Genomic DNA, 27,654 nt, shown 5'->3' with positions numbered 1-27,654 from the left:
GCAGATATTGAAAAATTCTTGCATCCCTGGGATAAATTCCACTTGATCATGGTGTATGATCCTTTTAATGTATTGTATTTGTTTTGCTAGTATTCTGTTGAGGATTTTTGTGTCTATATTCATCAGTGATATTGGCATGAAAATTTTCTTTTTGTGATATCTCTGGTTTTGGTAACAGGGTGATGGTGGCCACACAGAGTGAATTTGGGAGTGTTCCTTCCTCTGCAATTTTTTGGAATAGTTTGAAAAGGAAAGGTGTTAATTCCTCTCTAAATGTTTGATAGAATTTGCCTGTGAAGCCATCTGGTCCTGGATTTTTGTTTGTTGGGAGTTTTAAAATCAGAGTTTCAATTTCAGTATTGTTGTTTGGTCTGTTCATATTTTCTGTTTCTTCCTGGTTCAATCTTGGGAGATTGTACCTTTCTAAGAATTTGTCCACTTCTTCTAGGTTGTCCATTTTATTGGCATGTAGTTGCTTGTAGTAATCTCTATGATCCTTTGTATTTTTGTGGTGTTGGTTGTAACTTCTTTTTCACTTCTAATTTTCTTGGTTTGAGCCCTTTCCCTTTTTTTCTTGATGAGTTTATCAATTTTGTTTCTTTCAGAGAACCAGTTTTTAGTGTCATTGATCTTTTTTATTGTTTTCTTCATCTCAGTTTTGTTTATTTCTGCTCTCTGATCTTTATGATTTTTTCCCCTTCTATTAACTTTGGGTTCAGTTCTTTCCCTAGTTGCTTTAGGTGTAAGGTTATGTTGTTTGAGATTTTTCTTATTTCCTGAAGTAAGACTGTATTGCTATAAACTTCTCTCTTAGAAGTGCTTTTGCTACGTCTCATAGGTTTTGCATTGTCATGTTTTCATTTTCATGTTTGTAGGTATTTTTTGATTTCCTCTTTTTTTCAGTGATCCAGTGGTTATTTAGTAGCATATTGTTTGGCCTCCACATGTTTGTGTTTTTTATTTTTTATTTTTTTTCTTCTTGTAGTTGATTCTTGATCTCATAGCATTAGGGTCAGAAAAAATGTTTGATATGATTTCAATTTTCTTAAATTTACCAAGGCTTGCTTTGTGGCCCAGCATGTGATCAGTCTTGGAAAATGTTCCATGTGCACTTGAAAAGAGTGTGTATTCTGCTGCTTTTGAATAGAATGCTCTATAAATATCAATTAGGTCCATCTGGTCCAATGTGCATTTAAGGCTTGTGTGTCCTTATTGGTTTTCTGTCTGCATGATCTGTCCATTGCTGTAAGTAGGGTGTTAAAGTCCCCCACTATTATTGTCTTACTGTTGATTTCTCCTTTTATGGCTGTTAGCATTTGTCTTATATACTGAGATAGTCTTATGTTAGGTGCATATATACTTACAACTGTTATATCTTCTTCTTGGATTGATTCCCTTGATCATTATGTAGCGTCCTTCTTTGTCTCTGATAAAAGTCTTTAAAGTCTATTTTGTCTGATATGAGTATTGCTACTCCAGCTTTCTTTTGATTTCCATTTGAATGGAAAACCTTTTACCATCCCCTTACATTGTCTGTATGTGTCCCTGGATCTGAAGTGGGTTTCTTGTAGACAACATTTACAAGGGTCTTGTTTTTGTATCCATTCAGCCAGTCTATAACTTTTGTTTAGAGCATTTAATTTGTTTACATTTAAGGTAATTATAGATATGTATATTCTTCTTGCCATTTTGTTGTTTTGGATTTGTTTCTGTAGGTCTTTTTTTCTTCCCTTTCTTTTGTTCTCTTATGATTTGATGACTAACTTAGTGTTGTGTTTAGATTCCTTTTTCTTTGTTATGTGTGTATCTATTGTAGATTTTCAGTTTGTGGTTACCATGAGGTCTTAATATAGCAGTCTATATACATACAAGATTGCTTTAAGTTGCTGGTCTTTTAATTTCCAGTGCCTTTCCAATATCCTGCACTTGTACCTTCCTCTTCTCACGATTGCTGGTTTGATATCACATGTGTGTGAATGATTTCCTGCCTTTACTGGTGAGCTTTCCCATTCGTAATTTTCTTGTTTCTAGTTATGGCCTTTTCTTTTCCACCTAGAGAAGTTCCTTTAGCATTTATTGCAAAGCTGGTCTAGTGGTGCTGAATTCTCTTAGCCTTTGCTTCTCTGTAAAGCTTCTGATGTCTCTGTCAAATCTGAATGACTGCCTTGCTAGGTAGAGTATTCTTGGTTGTAGGTTTTTCCATTTCATCACTATAAATATTGATATATCATGCCACGTCTTTCTGGCCTGCAGAGTTTCTGCTGAAAAATCCGTTTATAACCTTATGGGGATTTTCACTGCATGTTATTTGTTGCTTTTCCCGTGTTGCTTTTAATATTTTCTCTGTCATTGTCAGTTTGATTAATATGTGTCTCGGTGTGTTCCTCCCTGGGTTTATCCTGCCTGGGACTCTGTGCTTCCTGGACTTAGGTGACTGTTTCCTTTCCCATGTTAGGGAATTATTTTAGCTATTATCTCTTCAAATATTTTCTCAGGCCCTTTCTCTTCACCTTCTGGGACCCCTATAATGTTGGTGCATTTAATGTTGTCCCAGAGCTCTCTCAAACTGTCTTCATTTCTTTTCATTCTTTATTCTGTTCTGCAGCAGTGATTTCCACCATTCTGTCTTCCAGCTCACTTATTCTGCTACAGACTCCTTCTAGTGTACTTTTCACTTCAGTTGTTGTATCTGTTGTTCATCTGTTTGTTCTTTATACCTTCTAGCTTTGTTAAACATTTCTTGCATCTTTTCAGTCTGTGCCTCCATTCTTTTTCCAAGATCTTGGATCACCTTTACTATCAATACTCTGAATCATTTTTTGGGTAGATTGCCTATCTCCATCTCACGTAGTTGGTCTTCTGGGGTTTTTTCTTGTTCTTTCACCTGGAACATATTCCTCTGCCATCTCATTTTGTCTAACTTTCTGTGATTGTGGTTTCATTCCACAGGCTACAGGGTTGTAGTTCCCCGTGCTTCTGGTGTCTGCCCCCTGGTAAATGAGGCCTAAGTGCAGGCTTCCTGGTGGCAGGGGCTGCTTCCTGCCCACGGCTGGGTGGAGCTGGATCGTGTCCCTTTGGCGGGCACGTCCGTGTCAAGGGGTGTGCTTAGAGGCGGCTTTGGGCTAGGGCTGTGTTCCCACTCTGTTGGTTCTTTGGCCTGAGGTGCCCCACCCGGCACTGGAACCTACAGGCTGTTGGGTGCAGCCATGTCCAAGTGGCAGCCCCCCAGAGAGTTCACGGCAACGAGCGCTTCCCAGTATGCCCCCGCTCCAGTGCGGCACAGCCACCCCCCACCTCCCCAGGAGGCCCTCCGAGACCAGCAGGGAGGTCTGGCCCGGGCTGCCATGAAGTCACTGCTTCTTCCCTGGGTTCTAGAAAGCACGAGACCTTGTGTGTGCCCTCCAAGAACGGAGTTCCCATTTCCCTCAGTCCTGTGGAGGTCCTGTAATCAAGTCCCACTGGCCTTCAAAGCCAAAAGCTCTGGGGCCTCCTCCTCCCCATTCTAGACCCTCAGGCTAGAGGGGGAGGCTGATGTGGGGCTCAGAACTCTCCCTCTTGTGGGAGAACCTCTGTGATGTCATTATTTTCCAGTTTTGGGGTCACCCACTTGGCAGGTATGGGATTTGATTTTGTTGTGATTGCACCCCTCCTACCATCTCATTGTGGTTTCTTCTTTGTCTTTGGATGTAGGATATCTTTTTTTTGGTAGGCCCTAGTCTTTTTTTGTTGATGGTTGTTCAGCAGTTAGTTTTGATTTTGTTGTTTTTGTGAGAGGAAGTGAGCTGACATCCTTCTACTCCACTATCTTGTCTTTTCTTCCTCCACATTTGTTATTTATACCATAATTTGGGGACAAATGCTACAATGAATGGCTCCAGCATCTGCCTACACATTGTAGGAGAAGCACCAATGCCCAGCAACAAGTACCCTTGACATACCAATGTCTTAGTCAGAGGGCCCTCTCTGGATAACTGAGTGATGGAGGCCTCCACGCTCTCAACTGTTTCATGAGTTACTGACTTCATTAATCTATGGTTCCTATGAATGAAATTCTCTGACCAGTCTAAAAACCTGTAAGCAAACTGATGGAGGGGAACTCTCAGGCCAGTCTCAGTTTTAATGGGGCTGGACAGGGCTCATGCATGTGACAAATAAACCAGCAGCCCTGTTTTCCCTGGAAAATCCAAGCAGCTTAATGTTGGTAGTTATTTCCATGGGAAGCAGAACAGAAGAGCTGAGGTGGAAGTGACATGATCTGAATGTTCTCCCTCCTCCAACTGATGAAAGCAGATCCTAGGGCCTGCACAAAACCATTGGTACCTTAGGGAACATGTTCTGGAGCCCTAAGGAGGTTGTGATCTGACCAGCAAATAGAGAAAAAATTCCCACGTTAATTCGTGGATCAAAATGAAATACTCTATGAACAGACTTTAGGAACTGTTTTATGACTGATTAGACAAGTTCTTAGAATGTACTCCTAGGACAGACTCACACCCATGATCTAAATGTGGGATCAGCTTTGGGTGTAGCCTGTACCCCATCCTGAATCCTATAAGTAGACTGTGGCAATTAGTTAACAAATAAAAATCTAAAAATAAAGTATTATTTCTCAAGTAGACCAAAGAAAACGGGAAACAAAATTATTCAGCTTTTCAGAATACCTGAAAAGAGGACATTGACACTGACTGGGAACTTGGTATGGAGGAGAGAAGCCCACAGGATTCCAGGCCTGTCATTCTAAAAATTAAAGCCAAAGATGGGGACCCCACTTGAAGGGGGCTTTACAACAACAGGACAATGGCTGGTATTTCTAATCCCCATTCTAAGTGTGTTTAAAATGAAGCAGGGACGATTCACAGTGAAAGAAATGAAAGGAAATCCTACCAGCTGCAGCTAGGATAGCCTGGAATTGATTTTTTGGGTATAAACTTCCTGAGTTGTTTTGTGCAATGGTCATCCCTTACATGTCTTAAAGGTGCCCGAGAGCCTAGTTCAGCGCCATCCTGGAAAAGTGGAAGCCAAGGCCAGAGATGCAGGTTACATGGCCCAGGTCCATGGGGCTCTTCCCCAGCCCTTTTTAGCTAGTGAATCCCTGAGAGAGACAGCCAGAGTCCCAGATGGGAAGGTCAGGAGCCACAGTCAGTCACCTCATTCACATACCTGAAGTTCTGCCATGATTTTGTCTCCTTCTTCTTCCTCCTCCTCATCCTTTGAGGAAGCAGTGACAGGTGGTGGCGATGGGGTCCAGGCTGAAGCAGGCTCCTCTGCTGGACACTTTGTGGCTCTAGCCTGCGGGCTCGGTCCAGCATCTTCACTGCTTGCCTGCAGAAGATCCAAGCCACAGATCTTGGCTTTACACCCCCAGGTACTGGTCAAAGAGGGGCAGATCACAAAAGAACACGCTCCCTCACTGCCTGGTGCACTGGCTTCCTAGCTCTTCAAATCAAGCTGAAAGGCTCTTTTGTCCACTCTCATTTAGTTTGGGTTTTTTTTTTGCCCAAGGTGTCATTTCGGCAAATGGACTGAAGAATTGTAATAAAATTGTAACTTCTCAACTTCAATGCCTTTAAGGAAGGCCCTCCTTGGAAACTGTATTTTACATTTAACATAAAAGACAAAATTTGCCAGGTTAAGTGGAAGTTAAAGCTTTCTGAACCTCTTCCTGTATAAACTCCCACAAGTGTGTTAGCTCATCTCAGTTACCTTTGTAAGATGATCTTTCTTTTGCTTGCCCTTCGGGCCCCCGTTTTCAATCTTAGTATGCTTTGCTGGGGAAGTAGTTGGTGATTGGTGTTTCCCATAGTTGCAGCTAAAAGTCAAGTAAGGATAAAACTCCTGGTGCTGAATCTAGTCCAATAACACTGGCTGACATTTTCCCATCTGTGGCACTTCCTTGGAGATCTGGTTTATTCTCTGCTTTCCTCTGCCTCGCTACTTTTTATATTCTGAATGAGTGCAGAGAAGATGCCCTTATAGAAGGGCATCACCTCAACCCAGAGACCAGTTTACTAGGGCTTCACCCATCACACCTTTGCAATGGCATTCTCCTTCCTGCTGGTGTAGACCACATCACCGGACCTCGTGGTGGTGAGCCCCGATCCTGGCAGGTAGCTCCGCCGTGGTGGTGGGGGAGGAGGAGGTGGGGACTTGCCCCCCAGCTTGTCCAAGTCCTGTTCTGAATTTGGAGAGTCTTCTGGAAAATAGTGTGTCATTGCCAAATCATCTTTCAGGATAACATCCAGAAAGTGCGACGTGTTTCTAGAAACTCAATGCAATCTGACTTAAAATTTTCACCATTCTTCCCATAGTGCAATGATTAAGGATATAGGGCCTGAAGCCGGACTGGTTTAAAACCCCAGAAAGGCCCTGCACAAGTTAATCAACCTCTCTCTGCCTCAGTTTTCTCATCTGTTAAATGGGTTTTCTAATAGTATTGTCTCCACTGGGGTGTTGTGAAGATTAAATGGCTTGATATACATAAAGCATTTAAAATAGCACTTGGCTTAAAGTAAATGCTATGCGAGTATTACTTATTATTATTAAACAAATTTCTTGTTACCCAAAAAAGTTGAGTGTTACTTGGAGAGATGAAGGATCAGAGCCCCCTGCATGGCCTCCAGAGCCTTCATCCTTGAGTCTGGAAAACAGCATTAGCAGGAAGGATTCATGCAGAGGAGGTCAGAGTAGCACCTGGCCCAGGAAGAGCCAGAGGGAGAGTGGGAGGCAGATGGGATTAGAGGACAAAGTCAGGGAGAAAGTGCATTTTTTGGTCATGGTTATGTGGTTAGGAAAGGCTCTCCGCTAACAAAAGGAGGCAGCAAATGCAGAAATGACAGAATTACAAATTAGTATTGACACCAAACGTTAGGAGATGCAGCTGTCTGCTGAGCTTTCCCCAGAAAAATGCCCAGAAAAGGCATTTCTTACTCAAAACCCAAACAGCCTCACTCCTGCCTTTTACCAACAACTCTATCCAAGAGCTCACACAAGCCGTAAAACCAGAAATTTGGGATCGGAGCTTCCAGCTGGCCTTTGTCCCAACTCTGGGGACACAGAGGCCTGGCCTCCCAGGAGTGTGTTTGTCTTTTCTGAGAAACTGAAACAGAGTTGTTTAGAGGAGGTGCTTGAGAACTTCCTACTGAAAGCTGTAATACAGATTTGGGTAAGTAATCAGTGTGACATTCCAGGGATTATTTGTAGTGGAAGGTTCCTCCGACGCAGAGGGTGCCGGGTTACAGGGTGCCAGCAGTCCGGCCTCGAGAAGGCTGCCTCTGGGGACAGGCTCAGCCTGACGGCCCTGGAGGGGCTCTGGGTATCCCTCTTGCGTGTAATGACAAAGGCTCCCTCTTTGACCCATTTGAGATACACTGGGCTGCAAGTGAAGTAATGTCTTTGTCTATAATTGTCAGATCAGAATAAGGCACATGGTTTGTAATTGCTTGAAGATTTAGCAGGTTGAGCTTTTTAACAGCTATTTTATATTATTATTGACACACTGATGCTTAATTTCCACTGTTTGGTTGGTTACATATACCATCTAATAATTGTGATTTAAAAAATGCCATTTCTCCTTGTGATCTAACATCCCTCTGGGAGCTCATAAAAGCTGGCATTTTCTAAGAAAAACTCTCAGTTTAAACGCAGGCCTCATATCCTCCCACCTGCTGCTGTGAAGGGTTGTAAATTCGTAGGAAAGGCAGAAGCTGGGAATCTACATTTTTCCTTAGTGGGCATTGTTCTAGAATCCTAACATAGAACACAGCTTCCCTACTATGCTTATAGTTAAAAAGTAGTATAGTCAATAAAAATTAAAAAAGTAGTAATGAGGCTCTAGGGACACCTGAGGCTTGTTTTTCCAATTACATTTCTTTTTTTTAATTTATAAGATTTTTAGGAAGTGAGAGATTGGTCCCGTTGGCCAGCATGTGCCTATGTGGGTGGCACCACCTGACCTGAGGGTGGGCAGCCCACATGGCTCTGGGAGCAGTTACCTGAAAGTTCTAGCTTGTCCACAGGGGCATCACCCTTTGGCTGTGGGCCCGAGGCGGGTGGCATCTCCAGGTTTGGAATTGACTTCATAATATTGGCCTGGGCTTCTTCTAGGAGCTTCTCAAACTCTTTGCCGTTATAGTGGTCCAGATTTTGCCTTTTCTCTTCCCATTTCCTTTCTGCTTTCTGAATGACAACAGCAAGTAAAGAAAGTTTAAAAACCAGATGGAAGGTGAATTGATAGTTTCGAGATTTCATGTCAGGGTGGGAGGAAGTGTAACAGTTTAAAGTGTTGGTAAAATGATGCTCTGGTTTCTGTGTCCAGGGACACTTCTGCACATCAGACAGACCTGTCCCTTGTGCTATCTGCTATATCTCTGTAAATAGGCTACACTGGAAGCCCAAGTGATATTCATTCATGGAGAAGTAAGCTTAGGAACCCAGTCATTCATTCATTAAGTTATTACTGAGCACTTAACTACATACTCTACCAACACTCATGGCAGGGACACAGAGATATGCGTTCAAAGCCTTGTATCCCAGAACGAAGTTTTTGTTTTTCTACAGTTTTTTTTCTGAGTTTTCATCATAGAGATATTCAAAGAAACAGAAACAAACACCGAAACACTCACTAATCCTAGAATGGCTATATGATCTTCTGGGTCACATTTTCCTGTTTACAAAATGAGTTACTGAGATCATCTCTAAGTTCCATCAAGTTCTACAATAGGGAGGAATACATAAAATGCATTTTAAAATATCTGTACATTTTTTAAAAGAACATTTTCCTGTGATTCTGAGATGCCACATTAATAATTCCAGGAGGGCAGAGTGGAAATGAGCACCGGGATTAGTGGAATCCCATAATGTCAGAATTGGAAAAGACCCCAGAGGTCACAGAGATTTTACACGTGAGAACACGGGGCGGCCCAGTGAGATGAGGGATTTGCCGAACACTCTCTATGAGTAACGGCCACCACTGTCACCATCCTTAGCCTCCTCGATCTTCCCTTCCTAGCGTTTATTATCACCAGAGCTGGGCTTGGTCCCTTCTGTTCGCTGCCTGCCGCAGAGCCTAGGAGGGCCTGGCACACACGGGCTCAGTAACATCTTCTGAGTGAATGAAGCGCAGCAGCAGAGCAGGCAGGAAGACTCAGGCCTCCTCACTGTGGTTCAGAGCATTTCAGAGATGACTTAGACAGGGTGCCGTCAGAACTTAAAATATACACATGACAACGGGAGCTCTGCCTAGTGGGGTCTCAATAAACATTTTTAAATAAAAGAAGCACCCTGACATCCTTTAAATGTAGAGGTGTTTAAAGTGGTAGAGCCACTAATTCTCAGGAGGAAATCTGTTTTCAGTCCCCTCCCCCTCCCTGACAGGCCATCACGTTTCACCCCATCTTATGCATTTCGTGAGCAGCTAAGTTGGATGAGGGGGGCACAGCCACTGACTCTGGGGCAGAGGGGAGCCACCTAGTGGCTAGCCAGCATTACCCACTGCCGACTTGCAAGAGAGGCAGGAATGGTTAGGACCAGGTGGCTGAGGACATGGTAATGAGCGGAGGAAACCTCCCAGGGAAGAGGAAGGAGAGCACCAGAGAAATGCAGTGTGCTGCTTGAGCACTGATACCAGTTCTTGCTGTGTTTTTAAACAGTCTTTTCATCAAGTTTTCTCTATAGTGTGACCTTGAGACCTCCTTTCTCATTCCTTCTGAGACTTCTGTGACAACTTCCCATCCCGCACCCTTAATTCGAGACCCACCACCTCAATCAATTCTGCATATTGTTTCCAGGTTAATTTTCTGAAGACGCCATGTTTTTTTAATCTATCACTGGTCCAACCTGCAGCATTTCTCTGATACCCATGGAACAAACCTCAGCCACCTGGGACTGGTGAGGAAGCTCCCCCAAGTCATCTTGCAGCTGGTTTGCCAGCCTTATCTCCTCTTTCTTGTCTCACTCAAACAGGTTTACTCAAGGTCCAGCCTTGCCCCAGGGTCCCTCTATCCTAGAATGGCCTCACCACCCTTCTCTGCTTACCCAGATTCTACTTCATTTTCATGGTCACTGGCTCGGGAGGGCTGATCATCACCCTTCTTCCCATCGGCCCACCAGTGATATCAGTGATGGCGGGAGTCTTTCCACCACAGAAACTGGCAAATACTACAGATCAGGCTTTTCCCATCATAGAGCTGGTTGTTAAACACAGACTAGCACACCACTGGCTCACCTTCCTACTGGTCAGGTGCCTGACCCTTCTCTGAAATCTGATGGCCTTTCTCTTAACCTGGCCATTGAAACCCATTTACAGTTTAAAAAAAATCTATATAAAACAGGTTATACATATATTTTTGATAATATATTTGATAAAAATATATCTTTGATGATGCATATATGTATCAGATAAAAATATACCTCTACAACTAGACTGTAAACTCTTGGAGGGAAAGGAATTCCTTTCCTCCTTCATGGAATTACGAAAAATGGAATAGGACTGTACCTCGATAGACACCGCCCTGTTCTTGGCACTCATGCTGTGGATTTCGTCAACGACCAAGCTCTGCACGGAGGCCCCATTCCCGGACATCTGCGGGGACTGCAGAGCTGAGGTCCCCTCCTGTGTGCCAGCAGAAGGGCTGGCCGGGTGAGGACCGGGGGCCCCGGGCAAGTGCTGGGCCGGATTCAGCAGCGCGGAGGAGAGCTGGGACGGCTGGATGACCACAGGAGAGCTCTGAGCGTGGTGAACTGTCAAGGACACCACTTCTGACTTCACGTTGCCGGGGACGCCCGCACCGGGGAGGGGCTGGCCCGAGGCGTGGGGGGCCTCCTCCTGGGCCTTCAGGACTTCAGCAGCTGTGGCCTTTTCCATAGCGACATACTGTGCGGCCTGGGCTGCATCTGTGCCTTTCAGAAGCCCATCAGTGACGTGCCTGGGAGAAACCACGCACAGCAGCATGAACTAGATAACGTGCATTTTAGTTGTATGGTATACTCGAGTGCTGTGTCATCCCAAAGCCAGGCAAGATTTTGTTGCAAAATTAAGACATTCTAAAACCTGGAGTAGCAGCTTAGAGGTGAGGGTTTCCATAGCAACCTAATTGCCTCCTAGTTATCTCTGGCAGCTGCTTTCCTACTTTTTCCCTCTGGAGATGGTCTGTGTTTCCCTTTGCACTTGCACTGTTGTGTCCAGATTGATGCAATCCCATCACCATTTAGGTGGTGGACACCCAAAAAAGTGGACCCATGCGTCTAACAATAACTCCTGCACCTGATCCGGGCCTGGGCACTCTCAGAAATGCTCGGTTCTGACCCAAAGCTCCATAAACCCTCCATCCTCTCTTCCTTTCACTGCTACACATCTTGGGAATGTGGTCAATATGCCAATTCCTTCTGCCTGCTTTTCCTACAGCTCAGCCTGGTGCCTTCTGGCCATCCCACCTGGACCTGACCAGCCTTTCTGCAACGTCAAGAGCAATTTCAAATCTAATCACTGGGTTAGTCCTCATCCTCCTCTGCTTTAGGGGGTCATTTGATGCTGTCTGTCCATCTCCACCCACGGTGCACTGGAAAAGACATGACCTTCGGGGTCAGACAGGCTTGTCTTTGAGTATCAGTTCTACCATGTTGTAGCTCTGTAATGCTGGGAACTTCCCCTTTGTGAGCCTCAGATAGTTTTCTGGAGGTTATAATTATGATGGTGACGATGCTGTTCAGTGCCTTCCTCAGGGATGGTGGCTACGGTCCACACAGTCACATGGAAGCCACTGTCAAACATGGTACCCGACCCGTGATCTTTAATCAGTCCCTCATTCCCTTATCAAAGCATTCTTTTTTTGATTTGAAAGAAGGCATTGCTTTCTACCACTCTCCTCTGCTACACACTTCTTTGTTTCTTTTGCTCTTTACCTACCCCGTCCCTTCAATCCCAAATCCCCCAGGGTCTGTTTCCTCCTTTGCATCTCATTCTATCCTAGCCATCTCTTCCATTTTCAGTAATCATCTTCATGAAGGCGACTTTCAATTCTAAATCTCTCCTCCCTCCCTCCCTCCTAGTTAGGCAGGGACTCCCTCTAACTCTGTCTCTTGAACTTCAGTCCACATTCTAAGTGCCTTATGGGCAACTCTGTTTTGCTATCCTTCCAGCACCTCGAATTCAACACATATCAAATCCCTGCAGCAGCTCCCCAAGCCACTAAGCTGCTGTGAACTGACTGTCACCCGCTCTGTCCTCTCTGTCAGACACCAGGACACGTGCTGGGCCTTGGGGGCGTGCATATGCCTACCTTCCTTCTTGTGTCTTCCACAGAGCTGAGTACAGTACGTTACACAGGAAAGATACCAAGAAAACATTAATCGTATAAAGGCCTGTGATGAGCAGCCTGGTGGCAGCTAATATTTCCTCTATTTTTATTTTTAAAGTTAGTTAACTGGCCTTATCATTCTCACCACTGACCATTTATGGGACAAAAAGTCCTATAACATTCACGACCACGATCCCATCTTTTTTTTAGATGGAGATAAGACAAATACTGAGCTTCATCTGTGCTGGGTCTAAAATGTTTTTAAAATTGTTTTTCAGGGAAGAGAAGAGAGGGTGGGCAGGGTGACCAGCCAGCTTGCTGCCTCTATAAACAAACACTTCATAAGGATGGTTTGTTTTAGGCTTTGTGGATGGGTTCCATGTTTAGGTAAGAGCTTAATGAAGAATTCTTTGAACATATTCTTATCCTACTTGAAAAAGTTCACTCTGGCAAGTTAAAATGAGTGAACCTCTGAGAAAATGTAATTCAGGTACAATTTCTTCCTGTGCCAGGAAGATGTGGTCTCTGCAGGAGGAGGCCATTGTTGTTTTAATTCAGATTGTTTTCGGCACCCTGAAACTTATGCAGGTGATTGTAAGAGTGCTCTGTAGCATTAACATCTCAAAAGAGGCTCTTTCTTGAGGTCACTGCGGAAAAATCTCATTCGCTCCTTATGGGTTCATAATTCATCTACAAGTCAACTGCACATTTAACATATTCTCCTACAAATCTCATCAAAAGATTATAGTTAATGATTAAAATTCTCCCAAGAAAGTTTCTTACATGTTACTTCTGAAGGGTCGCATCTCTGTAGTTTCCTAGTTCTATTAAAAACAAGGAAAATTCAGGACTGCCACTGTTGGGAAGTGGTTGTCTCTATTCCCCATGTGGGAAAGGAAGTGTTATAAGGGCAGGGGTCCTGTTTACCTGGTTTATTTTTATATTCTTGACAGCCAACAGTAGGGATGGAGCAGACAGAATGTACAACTCCTACAGCCTGCCTGGCTATGAGATCAGAACCAACAAGAAGACTGTCCTCAAACTATCAGTTCACACCCCAGCCCTGCCCCGTGAAGCTCCGCCCCTCAGGAAGCCCCACCTCTGCCCCACCCCCGGGAAGCCCAGGTCACCTGCGCAGCATGGTCAGGGTGTCAGTCAGGCCGCGCACCCTCTGCAGAAGGCTGTCCAGCCTGTGTGGCTCCTCCTTCAGAAACCGCACAGCCTCCACTTCTATGCGCAGGATGGCTCGCATCTTGTTTTGTAAGGTGGGAAATTCTCCTGCAGGCCAAGAGCAGCTGGTGAGCTATAGGAGAAGGAGCTAGAACAGCAAGCCCCCTGTCCCGCACCTGGACAGGGCTGAGAAGCGTGGGGTTCATCCGCCACAGCGCAGCTCACGTGCCTTCAAGGGGCTGAGCTGGGTTCAGCATGACCTGGGGCAAAGGCAGAGCCCCCCTAGGTCTTATTTCCTGTCTGTACGTTTGGGATAAGTTCATGTGCCGCCCCCCCCCATCCCGGGGTTGTGTTTAATGAACTACACACAGATGCCCCAGTGCACTGTAAGAGCCCAGAGAAGAGGCACAGTTATTAGAATCATTTACTCCTAAATATGACAGCAGCCACTAAAAATATCAGCGCCCCAAAGACAGGGATGCTTGCCTGTTTTGTTCAGGGATGTATCCCGAGTGCCAGAACAGTGCCTGGCATACGTAAGTGTTGGATGACTACCTGCCCACATGCTCGAATAAACCTCCACTGTCTGACGGATTTTCAAACACCCCAGGACACAGGCTTCAGACTTCCTCCTCCAGGGAGGACACTCACCTTTCAGGGAAGCTACAGCCTCTCCCACTTGGCGCAGGAGGAAAGCCCCGTCTTCCACGTCTTTCAGAGTAACCGCGCGGCTGGCCGAGGCAGAGTCCTTCTTTAAATCTTCAACGAAGTCTTCTAGGTTACTGAGGGGAGAGCAGACCACAGATGGAGTGAAAAGGACAGTGCAGGAGCAGAGGGACCCCTGAGCCCCACCGCCTGGCCTCCCCTCCTGTGCTGCATCCCAGCCACTCCCTGGCCTCCCACAGAGGTGGTGGGAGCACCTGGTAGGGGAGTAGCTTGATGTGGCTTAAGATATTCTGCGGAGGTGGGTGCGAGGGTGTTTTCCTGGGGCTGTCTAGGGGGAGGCCCAGGTTGGCTGCCTGGCTGACAAAGGACCCCCTCTGATGTTGATGCCAACTAACGGAGGGGTGTGTGCACTCTGTGATGTGACAGAGGAGAGAGAGGGAGAGAGGGTGCAAGAGGAGGAGCCTGGATTGCTTTAGCATGGGCTTCTCGACCTTGGCACTTGACCTTTGGGACCAGGTAATTCTTTTCCAGGGGGGAACCTGTCTTGTGCACTGTAGGACAGGTTCCTAACAGCACCTCTGGCCTCGACACACTAGATGCCAGGAGCAGAAGTGTATGCTGACAAAATGGACAACACAGAAGAAATGGACAAATTCTTAGGTACAACCTTCCAACACTGAGCCAGGAAGAAATAGAAAATATGAACAGACCAGTCACAAATACTGAAATTGAATCTGTGATTAAAAAACTTCCAACAAACAACAGTCCAGGACCAGATGGCGTCACAGGTGAATTCTATCAAACCTTTAGAGAAGAGTTAACACCGAGCCTTCTGAAACTCTTCCAAAAAATTGCTGAGGAAGGAACACTCCCAAACTCATTCTATGAGGCCACCATCACCCTGATACCAAAGCCAGACAAAGATAGCACACAAAAAGAAAATTACAGGCCAATATCACTGATGAACACAGATGCAAAAATCCCCACAAAATACTAGCAAACCGAATCCAACAATACATTAAAAGGATCATACACCAGGATCAAGTGGGATTTATCCCAGGGACGCAAGCATTTTTTCAATATCTGTAAATCACTCAGTGTGAAACACCACATCAACAAACAAGAATAAAAACATATGGTCATCTCAGTAGATGCAGAAAAAACTTTTGACAAAATTCGACACCCATTTATGACAGATGCCAGCAGCAACCTCCCCTACTTGTGCCAACCACGCATGTCTGCAGGCCTTTGTTACATGTCCCTGGGGGGAGGGGAGGGGAACGAACTTGCCCCCTGATGCAGAACCTCTGCTTTATACTGACTGTCCCATCAATAAGGATTGAGTGTCCTCGCCAGGCTACAAAGAGAAGGAACGATCACAGATCTGATTTCTGGGGTGCACACATGCACACCCCTCTTAGGGCACTGCCAGTGCCAGTAGAGGTCTCTCACTTCACCAGACAGACACCAATAATAACATCCTGTCGCCTGGGCCCATTAATAACCCCGCCCTAGATGGGGTGCGTCATTTCACTTTGCCTGTAAAATCTGACAACAGAAAAACTCCTCTTAAAGAAATGGGAAGAGAACATTGATTTGAAGAACCACTAGGTGGCAGTAAGCAAACAGCTCTTCCACCGCCAGAAGCCTTGGGTGTGGGGCAGGCGGCAGGTGGAGAAAAGTATAAACTTCTAGTTATAAGTACTAGGGGTATAATGTACAACATGATAAATATAATTAACACTTCTGTATATTATATATGAAATTTGTTAGGAGAGTAAATCCTAAGAGCTGTCATCGGAAGGAAAAAAATTTTTTTAAATTCTGTATCTACATGAGATGATGGCTCTTCACTAAATACATTGTGAGAATCATCTCATGATGTAAGTCCAATCATTATGCTGTACTTAGTGCTGTCTGTCAATTACATCTCAATAAAACTGGAAGAAAAATTTTTTTATTGGAAATTCTATCAAAACATTAAAAGGCTATAAGTTTTTAAAAGAACTTTTCAAGAACCCTTGAGACCTAGTTGTAGACCATGGGGCTGTCACAGAAACATTTCAGACAAATAATAGCCTTATTACCTCATGGTAGGTGATTAACTGTCTACAAATGCGTGAACTAAATAAAAATTTAGAGGCTATTTTTGAGATGTTGATGAACAGTGGTCAAATTTACTTCTTCAGGAAAATAATAACTCAAATTGATTTTTTTCCCCTCTAGACTGCTACTGCCTGGGGTATTCTAATTTTAATCAGGCACATTGGTTGTGACGTAAGCTACAGATGAGGTGACATAAGCTACAGCTCAACTATCAAATAGGTGATAGAATATAATACTTCCCCATCATGTAAGCTCCTGGTGATTCTAGTCATGAAAAGAATTTGAAAGTTGCTTCCTTACAATCCCACTTTGGGATGCTTAATCTTTCCAAGAAACAAGAGAATTACCTATGTAGGATGGAATACTACTCAGCCATAAAAAAGAATGAAACTTTGCCATCTGCAGCAACATGGATGGACTTGGAGGGCATTCTGCTAAGGGAAACAAGTCAGAGAAGGACAAATACTGTAAGATATCACTTATATGTGGGAGCTAAAAAATACTACAAACCAGTGAATACAACAAAATAGAAGCAGACTTACAGACACAGAGAACAAACTAGTGGTTACCAGTAAGGGGGGAGGGGAAGCACAGGGATGGGGGAGTAGCAGATACAAACTAACGGGTGTAAGATAGGCGACAGGGATGCCTTGTGCAATGTGGGGAACAAAGCCAATATTTTGTAATAACTTTAAATGGAATATAACCTTTAAAATTGTATAAAAATTTTTAAAGTAATTAAAAAGATGGCTGTGAAACAACAGCAGAAAAGATTACCAACACTAGAAGAACCCACGTAAGTGACTTCATTATACGAAAAGGTGAAATTATTCTATGATAAATCTTCATCACATAACAAAACATACATTAACATAATAGATGGGCCTGCCCCAGTGACTGGGGTGTAATAAAACTCGGCTCATTTCAATAGTGGGACTTGATAGATGTTTTCAATAAGAACCTCACAGAAGATGGGTAACGTTCAAGGAAGCTTCTTTCACTCTGGATCAGACATACTTTACATGTAAATTCTTCTTTTGTGATTTTAACTACAGTTGAATAATAGGAGGATAATTTTAGCACTGTGTTATTTTGGCTATTAGTTTTAATTTATTGAGATTAAATGCAGACTTTCCCATTTATCACTGGGTCGTGCCACTGGCTCCCTTTAATTTTATGCGTTGCCGAGCCCCATTGGAGAGTTGTGATGCTTCAACTTTGGAACAGACTAGCTCTGACTCCCAAGGATTGTTGAATTTCCTGGGCTTGGATGGAAGGCCATTAACTAAGTGTCCACGGAGACCCAGAACCGGCAGAGCGCTAACTGCACACAGTAGGTGCTCAATAAAGAAAGAGGCTGAGAACACCATCTAAGAAGGGCTTGGCCTCCCCTTTGCCTTTCAGGTTGAACAGCTAAGCACGGAACAAGGGACCGGACTCACCACAACTTCCGTACGATCTTTTCCTCTTCGTGCAGGTATTTCTGCCTCTCCTGCTCCACCAGGACCCGCTGTCGCTGCACAGGGTCCTCCAGTCTCTTCATTGTTTCGATCACTTTGCTGCTGATTTCCTGCTCGGCCTTCCTTATCATCGCCCTCAGCAGCTCCTGGTTCTGCAGCTGTTGGACAAAAGAAATCACCCTCCGTTGGCTCTGCTGGGCTGACACGGGGGAGCCGGGGCTGCCTGGCAGGCTCCAGGCGCAGGTTTGGATAAACAGCCCTGCAGATGAATCTTTCTTTATTTCAGTGAGAAAGGGAAGAGAGCACAGATCGTATATAATATTGCTGCTTCAGCCAACATCTGAGCTTTAGCAGCCAGCTGACAACCAGACTTTCATGTCCCTACAAAAAAATAGGGTTCTTTCTATACGCTGGTAGTGCATCCTGGCAATGGGTGTGAAGTCTCATTGACGTATTTTCACAGGGAGAGCCAAGAGTACCAGCTCCAGAGCCAAGCTGACTTTGGATCAAACCCTAAACACTCTCCCAGATGCACTGAGACTTTGGGCACATTCCTTATCTCTGAGGATGGGGATTCACTCCCCTTGCCAGGGCTATTCTGAAAATTAAATGAGATACAGTTTGGCATAGAAAGGTAGTCAACAAATGTTGATTGGATTATGGGCTATTTCAGTGTATCAGTTAAAAGAGAATCTGTGTCCCTCTAATTAATAGGTCCATGGACCAAATACCATGCAATCACAGACCATCAAAACACAGTACTTGAGGGGTGGGGGAGGGAAGGACTGGGAGTTTGGGGTTAGTAGATGCAAAGTATTATACAGAGGATGGATAAATAACAAGGTCCTACTGCATAGCACAGGGAACTATACTCAATATCCTGTGATCAACCAGAATGGAAAAGAGTATATTTTTAAAAAGAATGTCTATATATGTATAACTGAGTCACTTTGCTGTACAGCAGAGATTGGCACAACACTGTAAATCAACTATACGGCAATAAAAAATAAATTAAAAAAAATACCAAAAACAGAGTACTTGATGTTGACAGCGGCAATGATAATTTCCAGACGAGCCCAAGGCTCTTGGCACTGAACTAATTTCCCTGGATTATACACAGGCTGCTTGCCTTCCTAAGACCACAATTTCCATGTAATTTTCCTTGTAGTTTCCAGAGAACTCTCGTTTCTCACCCCAGAGTATAGGATGTGTGAGTTTGAATCCAGGCTTTACAAGAATCTAGCCAAACATCTGAGTCCTGTTTCCAAGAAGGTGTTAAGTGCTTCCCTGCAGCAGGACAGTTTTCTGACAGCATATACATCAAGTGAGTTCATTCAATCAGCCTCAAACCCAGTAATTATATTACACCCATTATATTAAATCTAAAGTTCCCCTGAAATTTCAGTTAGCTGTTATTGTTTTTGGTTTTCTGGTTTCGTGGACTGTGTATCGCCTCACAGGAATGATGACGCCTCTGTCAATTGCCCACGGTCTGTGCAAGCGGAGGGGAAATGCCATCTGACCGTGTTACCACCCTCATCATGGCTTCCATTTTCTCTGAATAAAAATAAAACGTTGCAACGTGAACCACCCAAGCAGAACCACCATCATGTTTAAACATCAACGTGGCACCATGGGGACTGGGTCCCTGGTGGTCCAGTGGTTAAGAATCCACCTTCCAATGCAGGGGACGCAGGTTCGATCCCTGGTGGGGGAACTAAGATCCCACATGCTCTGGAGCAACTAAGCCCACTCGCTCTAGAGCCCACAGGCCACAACTGGAGAGAAGCCCGTGCACTGCAACAAAGATCCCGTGTGCCGCAACTAAGACCCAATGTAGCCAAATAAATAATTTTTAAAAAATCTTCTACATTAAAAAAAAAAAAGGCACCACAATCAGCTGGCCATCCAGAGACTGCCTGGGTTCATTTCCAAGTTTCCCCACTCAGTAGCTGTGCGATTAACTTTCTGTAAGCCCCCTACACACGAATCTTCAAGTTTTGAACTTTCAAAGATGCGAACATGCCCCTGTATGTCAACGGTTGTTCTGTACTACTGTACTTTTCAAGCTACTGTAAGATTAAAAATGTTTATTTTTTGTGTTTGTTTCTTATGTATGATTTCTGTGAAAAGTATTATAAACCTATTACACTACAGTACTATATAGCTGATTGTGTTAGTTGGGTACCTAGGATAACTTTGTTGGACTTATGAACAAATTGGACTTATGAACGCGTTCTTGGAATGAAACTCATTTCTACGTAGGGGACTGAACTGTATTAATCTCCCTGTGTCTCTCCAAAACAACAAAAGGGATAGTAATAGTTCCTATCTCACAGACTGGTAATGGCACTTCATGAGGCAGTAAAGTGCTTTCAGTCGTGCCTGGCACAAACCTAGCTCTCCGTGCAGATGAGCTACTGTTATCAGGAAGCATAACCCTGGCGGTGGAACCAAATAAAAATGTGCCGCCCTTGGGTCACCTCCTCTGTATGACTCACAAGCATGCTTTCACACTGTTCTTGCTAATAATATCTTTTTATTGAGGTCTTAAAAACAGTCAGTCTGCTGCTGAAAGGCAACACGTCTGGAGACGATGCACAGACGGCAGCTTCCCCCCACGCTCTCTGCAGCTACAGCTCTGCCCACAGGGCGTGGGGTGGGCTGGCCCTTTCCCACATCGCCAGCCCCTTCACACTGTGTGCAGCTGGCACCCTCTCTGCTCCAGCCACATGACCATCCTTTCAGTTCTTCTGACTGCCCAACCTCCTTTCTGCCACAGGGACTTTGCATGCACTACTCCCTCCACCTGCTTAATTTCTGCTCTCCAGAGTCTCCAGGACACAGTGCCTGGCACGTAGCAGGCATTCGGTACATATACGTTGAATGCGTGAATTGATTTAAGCAATAATGTTGATAATAACAGACAATGGAGACTCTAAAATTCTTTCCTGGATGGTAGAAATGTGGGATGACCCATGGCCTCAGCTATGCCTTGAGCTCAGTGCTAATGCCCTGACTTGCTCTGACTGCCGTTGTTAAATACACACAGGAACACCAGCTGTTATCAAAACGCTACGCTCAAATTCACTGCCATGTGTCAGATCCCACAGACCTCTTTCCTTTGGGGGTTGAGAGTGAATGCTAACAGGTATGTAAGGGACAAATAAGTAGATGATTGTGTCTAAAAGTGACCAATGCCTAGGTCCATCCCTGAGAGATTCTGATTTAACTGGTCTGAGATGCAGCCTTGGTGTTGGGAATTTTTAAAAACCCCTCAGGTGATTCTGATGTGCCACCAAGGGTGAGCATCGTGGTCTAAGAAAAGGGCTCTGGAATGCACAGATGATGTCACTGTGCCACGAATTGTGTGGTACGGCCCTCTGCACCTAACCCTCCTGCCCGGATCTCACAGACAGGCTCCAATAAAGTTATGGTCCAATCAGCAGTGGATACTGACAGTGGCTATGAAGCCGGAAATTACTGCTAGAATATTTCAAATTCTTAAAATTGAAATTTGAAAGAGGAGAGAAGTGAAGCCCTGAGAAGTTAGGTGACTTGTTTGGAGTCACTCAGCAGTTGCAGGGGCAGAATCAGCCTGAGAACCGGGTCTTTCAAATTCAACCCAGTAATTTTTCCAATCACCGTCTGCTCGACAGAGAGTACTAGACAGCAAAGTCTGCTTTATTCCCAAGCAGTTTCTGGCACACAGTAGGTACCCAACACATATTCAGTGTATGAATAACAATACAGTTGCCCCTTGAACAATGCAGGGGTGGGGGTGCCTACCCTCCACACAATCAAAAATCCTGATACAACTTTATAGCCCGCCCTCCATACTCACGGTTCTGCATCCCCAGGTTCAATCAACCGCGGATCACATGTGTAATGTTTCTGAGACATATCAGAAGAACGTGACTGAATGTAATATTCAAATTGTTCAACTGGTAATAGGGCCACACCCAAATTATTCCACTCAAAGGGGAGGCAGGTGGAGCTTCCCCAGCAGCACAGTGGTTAAGAATCCGCCTGCCAGGGCTTCCTAGGTGGCGCAGTGGTTAAGAAACCCCCTGCCAATGCAGGGGACATGGGTTCGATCCCTGGGCCTGGAAGATCCCACATGCCGTGGAGCAACTAAGCCCGTGCACCACAACTGTTGAGCCTGTGCTTTAGAGCCCATGAGCCACAACTATTGAGCCCATGTGCTGCAACTACTGAAGCCCACACACCTAGAGCCTATGCTTTGCAACAAGAGAAGCCATGGCAATGAGGAGCCTGCACACCACAACGAAGAGTAGCCCCTACTCACTGCAACTAAAGAAAGCCCGCGCACAGCAAAAAAAGACCCAGCACAGCCAATAAAATAAATAAATAAATAAATAAATAAATTTATTTATTTATTAAAAAAAAGAATCCACATGCCAATATAGGGGACACAGGTGCAAGCCCTGGTCTGGGAAGATTCCACATGCCTTGGAGCAACAAAGCCCATGCACCACAACTATTCAGGCTGTGCACAACTATTGAGCCCATATGCTGCAACTACTGTAGCCCATGTGCCTAGAGCTCGTGCTCTGCAACAAGAGAAGCTACAGCAATGAGAAGCCCACGTACCACAACAAAGAGTAGCCCTTGCTCACAGCAACTAGAGAAAGCCTGTGTGCAGCAATGAAGACCCAATGCAGCCAATAAATAAATAAATTAAAAAACAAAACAAAACCCAAAGGGGAGGCAGGGAGAGACTCGAGTTCCAGGCTGTATGATCCTCCTTCCCAGAAAGAGGGGCTTCCTGGAGCCAGCTAGAGAGACTAAACGGAATTTCTCATAGCACACTGGCTGTCACACAGGCAACAACGAGCTAATCATGAAGGAATAAGATGTGTATAGGTTCTCTTTTCACTGTCCCCAGTCACTTACCTTCCCTGCCTGGAGTTCTTACCACTGTCTCTAGGATTTTCTCCCAGCGTGTGTAAAAACCAGTGCTGAAGACAGGAAGTAAGTCAGCATCTCTCACTGCTTTGAATAAATTAGTCACCAGAACTTCAAATCATTACATTTAGTTTTGCTTAGCAGGGATTCTAAATTTCACTTAACTTAAAAAAACTCTATTAAAGTATAGTTTACAAACTATAGAATATACCCATTTTAGTACACAGGTCCATGAGTTTTGATATTGATGGAAGCACTGCAAAAAAGGTAGACATTTGTTCTCACCCTAGAAAGTTTCCTTCATGACACCCTGCACGCAATTTTCTAACTCCCAGCTCAAGGAAACCACCAATATGCATTTTGTCCCTCTAGATTAGTTCTTCCTGTTCTAGAATGTCATACAAATGGAAATGTACAATATGAATTTTTTCTTCTTGTATCTGGCTTCTTTCCTTCAGTATACTGTTTTTGAGATCCAGCCATGCTGTTGAGTTTTAGTAGTTCATTCTTTTTCATACTGAGTGGTACTCTGTTGTATGGATTTAGTATGTTGTATGTACTCATTTTAATGTTTTTACATATTGACTTGATTCTGGTGATCTTGCCTACATTCACTTGTTTCTGGAAGCATCTTTTTTATTTGATATTACACAATCATGATTGCAAAGTCATTTGTAATACCAATAATACTTTTAACATTCCCATCCATATGCCTTTTCTTTTTCCAGCCTTACTGCACTTGCTAGGATATTCAGTACAGAGCTAAACAGAAGTGAGGGGAAGTTTCTTTGGCCTTGGTCCCGATTTTATGGAGAATGTGGTAGTATTTCACCACTAACTATAATGTTTTCTGTAGGATTTTCAGACATCCTTTATCAAGTTAAGGAAGTTTTCCTTCTACTCCAAGAATGCTGTTTTTTTTTTTATTATTATCAGTATTGAATTTTGTCACTTTTTTTTCTGCATTTATTGAAATATGATTGTGTCCTTTATTCTGCTAAAAGGTCAAACACATTGACTCATTTTTTTTTCATATTAAAACAATCTTGGACTCCTGGGATAAAATCCAGGATAATGTATTATCCTTTTTATATATTGCTGGATTCAATTGCTAATATTTTGTTAAGGATTTGTTACATATATTTTCATGAGGCATATTGGTCTGTGGTTTTCTTTTCTTATAATATCTGTGACTGGTTTTGCTCTTAGTGTAATTCTGCCTTCATAAAATGAGTTGGGAAGTGTCCTATTTTCTGAAGGAGTTTTTTTGCTTTCAGTACTTCAAAGATGTCATTTCATTGTTTTTTCAACTTAACTTTTGTCTCTCAGAAGTCAGTGTTAATTCTTATTTATGTTTCCCTGTATACAAACCCTACCTCCCCTGGCTGTTTTTAAGATTCATCTCTTTATTCTTGGTTTTTAGCAATTTGCTTTTGCTTTAGGTGTGCTTATCCTTTTAGGAGTTATTGAGATTTTTGGTCAGGGGATTTGCAGCTTTCATCAAATATGGAAAAATTTCAGCCATTATTTCTTCTAGTAATTGTCTCTTCTCCCTTGACCACTTAATACTGTCCCAAGAACCATTAAATTTCTTTCTTTTTTTCTTTCTTTATTTTATTTATTTATTGGCTGCATTGGGTCTTCATTGCTGCACACGGGCTTTCTCTAGTTGCTGTGAGCAGGGGCTACTCTTCATTGCGGTGCACAGGCTCCTCATTGCAGTGGCTTCTCTTGTTGTGGAGCACAGGTCTTAGGCACATGAGCTTCAATAGTTGCAGCACATGGGCTCAGCAGTTGTGCCTCATGGGCTCTAGAGCACAGGCTCAATAGTTGTGGTACACGGGCTTAGTTGCTCCGTGGCATGTGGAATCTTCCCAAGGCAGGGCTCAAACCCATGTCCCCTGCATTGGCAGGTGGACTCTACCACTGCGCCACCTAGGAAGTCCACCATTAAGTTTCAGTTAATTTCTTCAGCCTTTTTCTTCTCTATCCTTCAGTTTGGACATTTCCATTGCTATGTTTTCAAGTTGACCAATATTTCATTTCAGCAGTGACTAATCTTCTATTAAATCTGTTGAGATAGTGTGTTTTATCAGCTCTTGAAAGTTTCACTTAGATTTAAAAAAAAATACCTTCCATTTTTTGTCTCATTGTGTTCATGTTTTCTTTTGAATCCTTGAGAATAATTACCATAGCTGTTTTAAAGTCCTTGCTAATGATTTCATTATCCCTGTCATTGCTGACTGGTTTCCACTGACTGATTTTTTCTTAAGCTTATGAGTCACATTTCTCAGCATCATCACATGTCTAGTAACCTTTGATTGGATGCTGGACATGGAGTTCTGGATTTTGTTGTTTTCCTTTACAGACATTAGCCTTTCTTTGGCAGACAGTTCATTTCCTTGTGGACAATTTCTGTTCTTTAGAAGCTTGTGTTTAAGCTTTATCAGGGTGAATCTAGGGTAGCCTTTACTCTAGGGGTAGTTTAGTCTTAAGACTGAACCATGGCCTTTCTCTGATTGCTACCAAATGCCCCAGGTAATTAATAAACCCTCTTTGTGCTTGCTGGTCAAGACAGAAACATCTGCCAGCCCTGGGTGAGCTATGGGAAATATCTGGTTTACAGCCTCCCACTTTGTGCCTGGCTTAGTGGTCTTTCACAATACACGTGCTTGGCTTATTAGTCAACAAGATCCACAGATTTACATAATTCTTTCTCCACAGAGCTTCCTCTTATTTGGTACTTTGCTCCACAAATTCTAGCTGCTTCAGCTCTTTAACCTCAACTCAGTCAGATGGTCAGTGCTCTGCGTTATCCCTCTCTGTGTCGTGATCTCAAGAGTCCCCAGACAGGAAGCTGAGGAAGTTACAGGTTTCACCTCCTTTCCTTCCATTCTCCTAAGGATCACATTCCTGTGTTGTCTGCTGTCCCATGTCTGAAGAGAGCTGTTTCACACATTTATTTATTTTTCAGCATTCTAACTGTCAACAGTAGGAAGGCAAGTACAGTTGTAGTTACCCCTTCATCTCTGGAAACTTCAGTTTATTGGGAATGCCATGCCTTGACATTTTTATAAAAATACTCAGAATTAACATTCTTGGCTTTTAAAAATTTAATTGGATCAATGGGGCTTCTCTGGTGGTGCAGTGGCTAAGACTCTGAGCTCCCAGGCAGGGAGCCTGGGTTCAATCCCTGGTCAGGGAACTAGATCCCACATGCATGCTACAAAGAAGAGTTCACATGCCACAACTAAGGAGCCTGTGTGCCGCAATTAAGGAGCTGGTGAGCCACAACTAAGGAACCCACACCACAACTAAGAAGCCCACCTGCCTCAACTAAGACCTGGTGTGGCCAAATAAAGAAAATTTTTAAAAAATTTAATTGGACCAAATAAGTTATCCACATCAGCTTCACTGAGAAGCTAGGAAACTGCCTAACCCTCATTCCACCCACCTCAAAATGGACACGTACCTCACAAACTCATCTTGATTTCTCAGGTAAAATCTAAGACCATCAGTCTTGCCAACAGCATAGTTTAATTGAACTGATTTTGCTGTCTAGCAGTGACAGTAAACAGCAGCTGTACAACAAATCAGGAAGTTTTATGACAGCCAGACCCCGGAATGACTCCTGACCACCCAGGCTGAAGGGAACCAGGGACAGGATGCCTGGTCAGGAGCACACGTTATCTGGAGATGTCACTCGCATCTAAGCTAAACTGTGTGTGCAGGTCTATCTAGGGCTTGATACATTGTATGGCAGCCTGACTGTCAACTCCTGTGCTAGTTCCATTTATTATTTCTGCGTGGTGGGGAGAAATAGGTCTGCTTGGCATGGGCCAACCTCTTGCGTGCTCTTCTCAGGGACACACATTCCCATGACCGTCATTTTGAATGTCAGAAGATAAACGAGACTCTTGCGCATTTTTATGAGGCACTATCTTACAAAAAGACACCTTAAGATAACTGTGCTGAATTATATCATTTCAAACACAAGGGCTCTGTGTCCTGCTATGTTTCTTTTTTATGTTGCTGTTTTACCTCCTCCCTCTCTTGGGAAGACACGGTAAATTCTCAGCAGTCTTAAACACGGAACACTAGGTTCAGAATAATCCAGCTTTTAATTTATCAGGAAGCAAAAGGAGGAGATAAGGGACTAAGAAAAAAATTGTGGGAACTGGAGAAGCAGGATGTATCCATTCTCTCTTTAGGCCAAGTCTCATCTGCCCCCCCCAAGGAACTTGAACCCTCTTTTCCAGAAACTTCTCTCTCCCCTCAGCCCATAAAGAGGGGCAGAACTGCAGCCACTTCTGTGGATACTGGATGACCTGGGTAAGATCCAAGTATTGTGGCATTTTGGAAAAAACATGTAGCTTGTCACTTTTTTTTTCTCCCCTAAATCATACCAGAAAATGGAACAAAGCCAATCATGTTTTGAAGGGCACATTTGTTAAGTGCCAGACTTTCCCCTGTCTCTTTTGCCAGCTAACTGCAGGTGCAGCTCTTACCTGGGAGTGGGACCATCACGACATAAAAGTTCCATCTAGCTCTTATCAGTTATGACTAAGTAGATTAACCACTGGGAATGAGGCGCATTGTTTAGAGTCAGGGCTCTGAAGTCACTGGGTGTGTTTTTCATGCTTACAGGGTATTTCTGCTTCACCCCTTGTGATAGCTGGCTGAGACCTCAATTTCCAAGAGGCATCTCAATGGACCGAGCGTTCATAATATCTAAGAGCAGTAGTTCTCATCCTGGAACGTTCTAGAACCACCAGTGCTTGGCCTTTGATCCACACCAGTGAAGTCAAATTCTGGCAGAGGTGTTTGGGTATGAATATCTCTATGAAAGGCCCCGGGTGATTCTTATGGGTAGCCAGGGTTAAGAACCACTTTCTCAGACTGATAATTCACGCGAGACTGAAGAGTAGAAAGATGGGAACAAAATTTTCATGGTTTTCTCAATCATCATCTCAGGCTCTTTCACCTCCCTCGACATTCTTTTTGCCCTATTTAAATCTACACACCCCATG

The 27,654-nt window shown here is 43.9% G+C and overlaps 1 protein-coding gene across 19 annotated transcripts in view; it reads right to left on the bottom strand.

Annotated features, from left to right (window-relative positions):
* Nucleotides 1-27,654, bottom strand: part of KIAA1217 (KIAA1217 ortholog) — a 311,933-nt gene that overhangs the window by 15,375 nt on the left and 268,904 nt on the right. For 17 of the 19 annotated variants that reach the window (XM_057731711.1, XM_057731712.1, XM_057731693.1 and 14 more), the window contains 7 exons: nucleotides 17,678-17,853; nucleotides 14,115-14,245; nucleotides 13,424-13,571; nucleotides 10,493-10,922; nucleotides 7,992-8,175; nucleotides 6,030-6,193; nucleotides 5,161-5,322 (listed from right to left, as the gene is read on the bottom strand). In XM_057731711.1, coding sequence (XP_057587694.1) covers nucleotides 5,161-5,322; nucleotides 6,030-6,193; nucleotides 7,992-8,175; nucleotides 10,493-10,922; nucleotides 13,424-13,571; nucleotides 14,115-14,245; nucleotides 17,678-17,853 — 1,395 coding nt within the window. The remainder of the gene's footprint in view (nucleotides 1-5,160; nucleotides 5,323-6,029; nucleotides 6,194-7,991; nucleotides 8,176-10,492; nucleotides 10,923-13,423; nucleotides 13,572-14,114; nucleotides 14,246-17,677; nucleotides 17,854-27,654) is intronic. The other 2 variants (XM_057731694.1, XM_057731699.1) reach the window with 1 other exon arrangement.

The sequence above is a fragment of the Hippopotamus amphibius genome, chromosome 4 (assembly GCF_030028045.1).
Source record: "Hippopotamus amphibius kiboko isolate mHipAmp2 chromosome 4, mHipAmp2.hap2, whole genome shotgun sequence".
Classification (NCBI taxonomy): domain Eukaryota; kingdom Metazoa; phylum Chordata; class Mammalia; order Artiodactyla; family Hippopotamidae; genus Hippopotamus; species Hippopotamus amphibius.
Note: the sequence above shows the minus strand (reverse complement) of the source record. Positions and strands in the feature narration are given on the sequence as shown.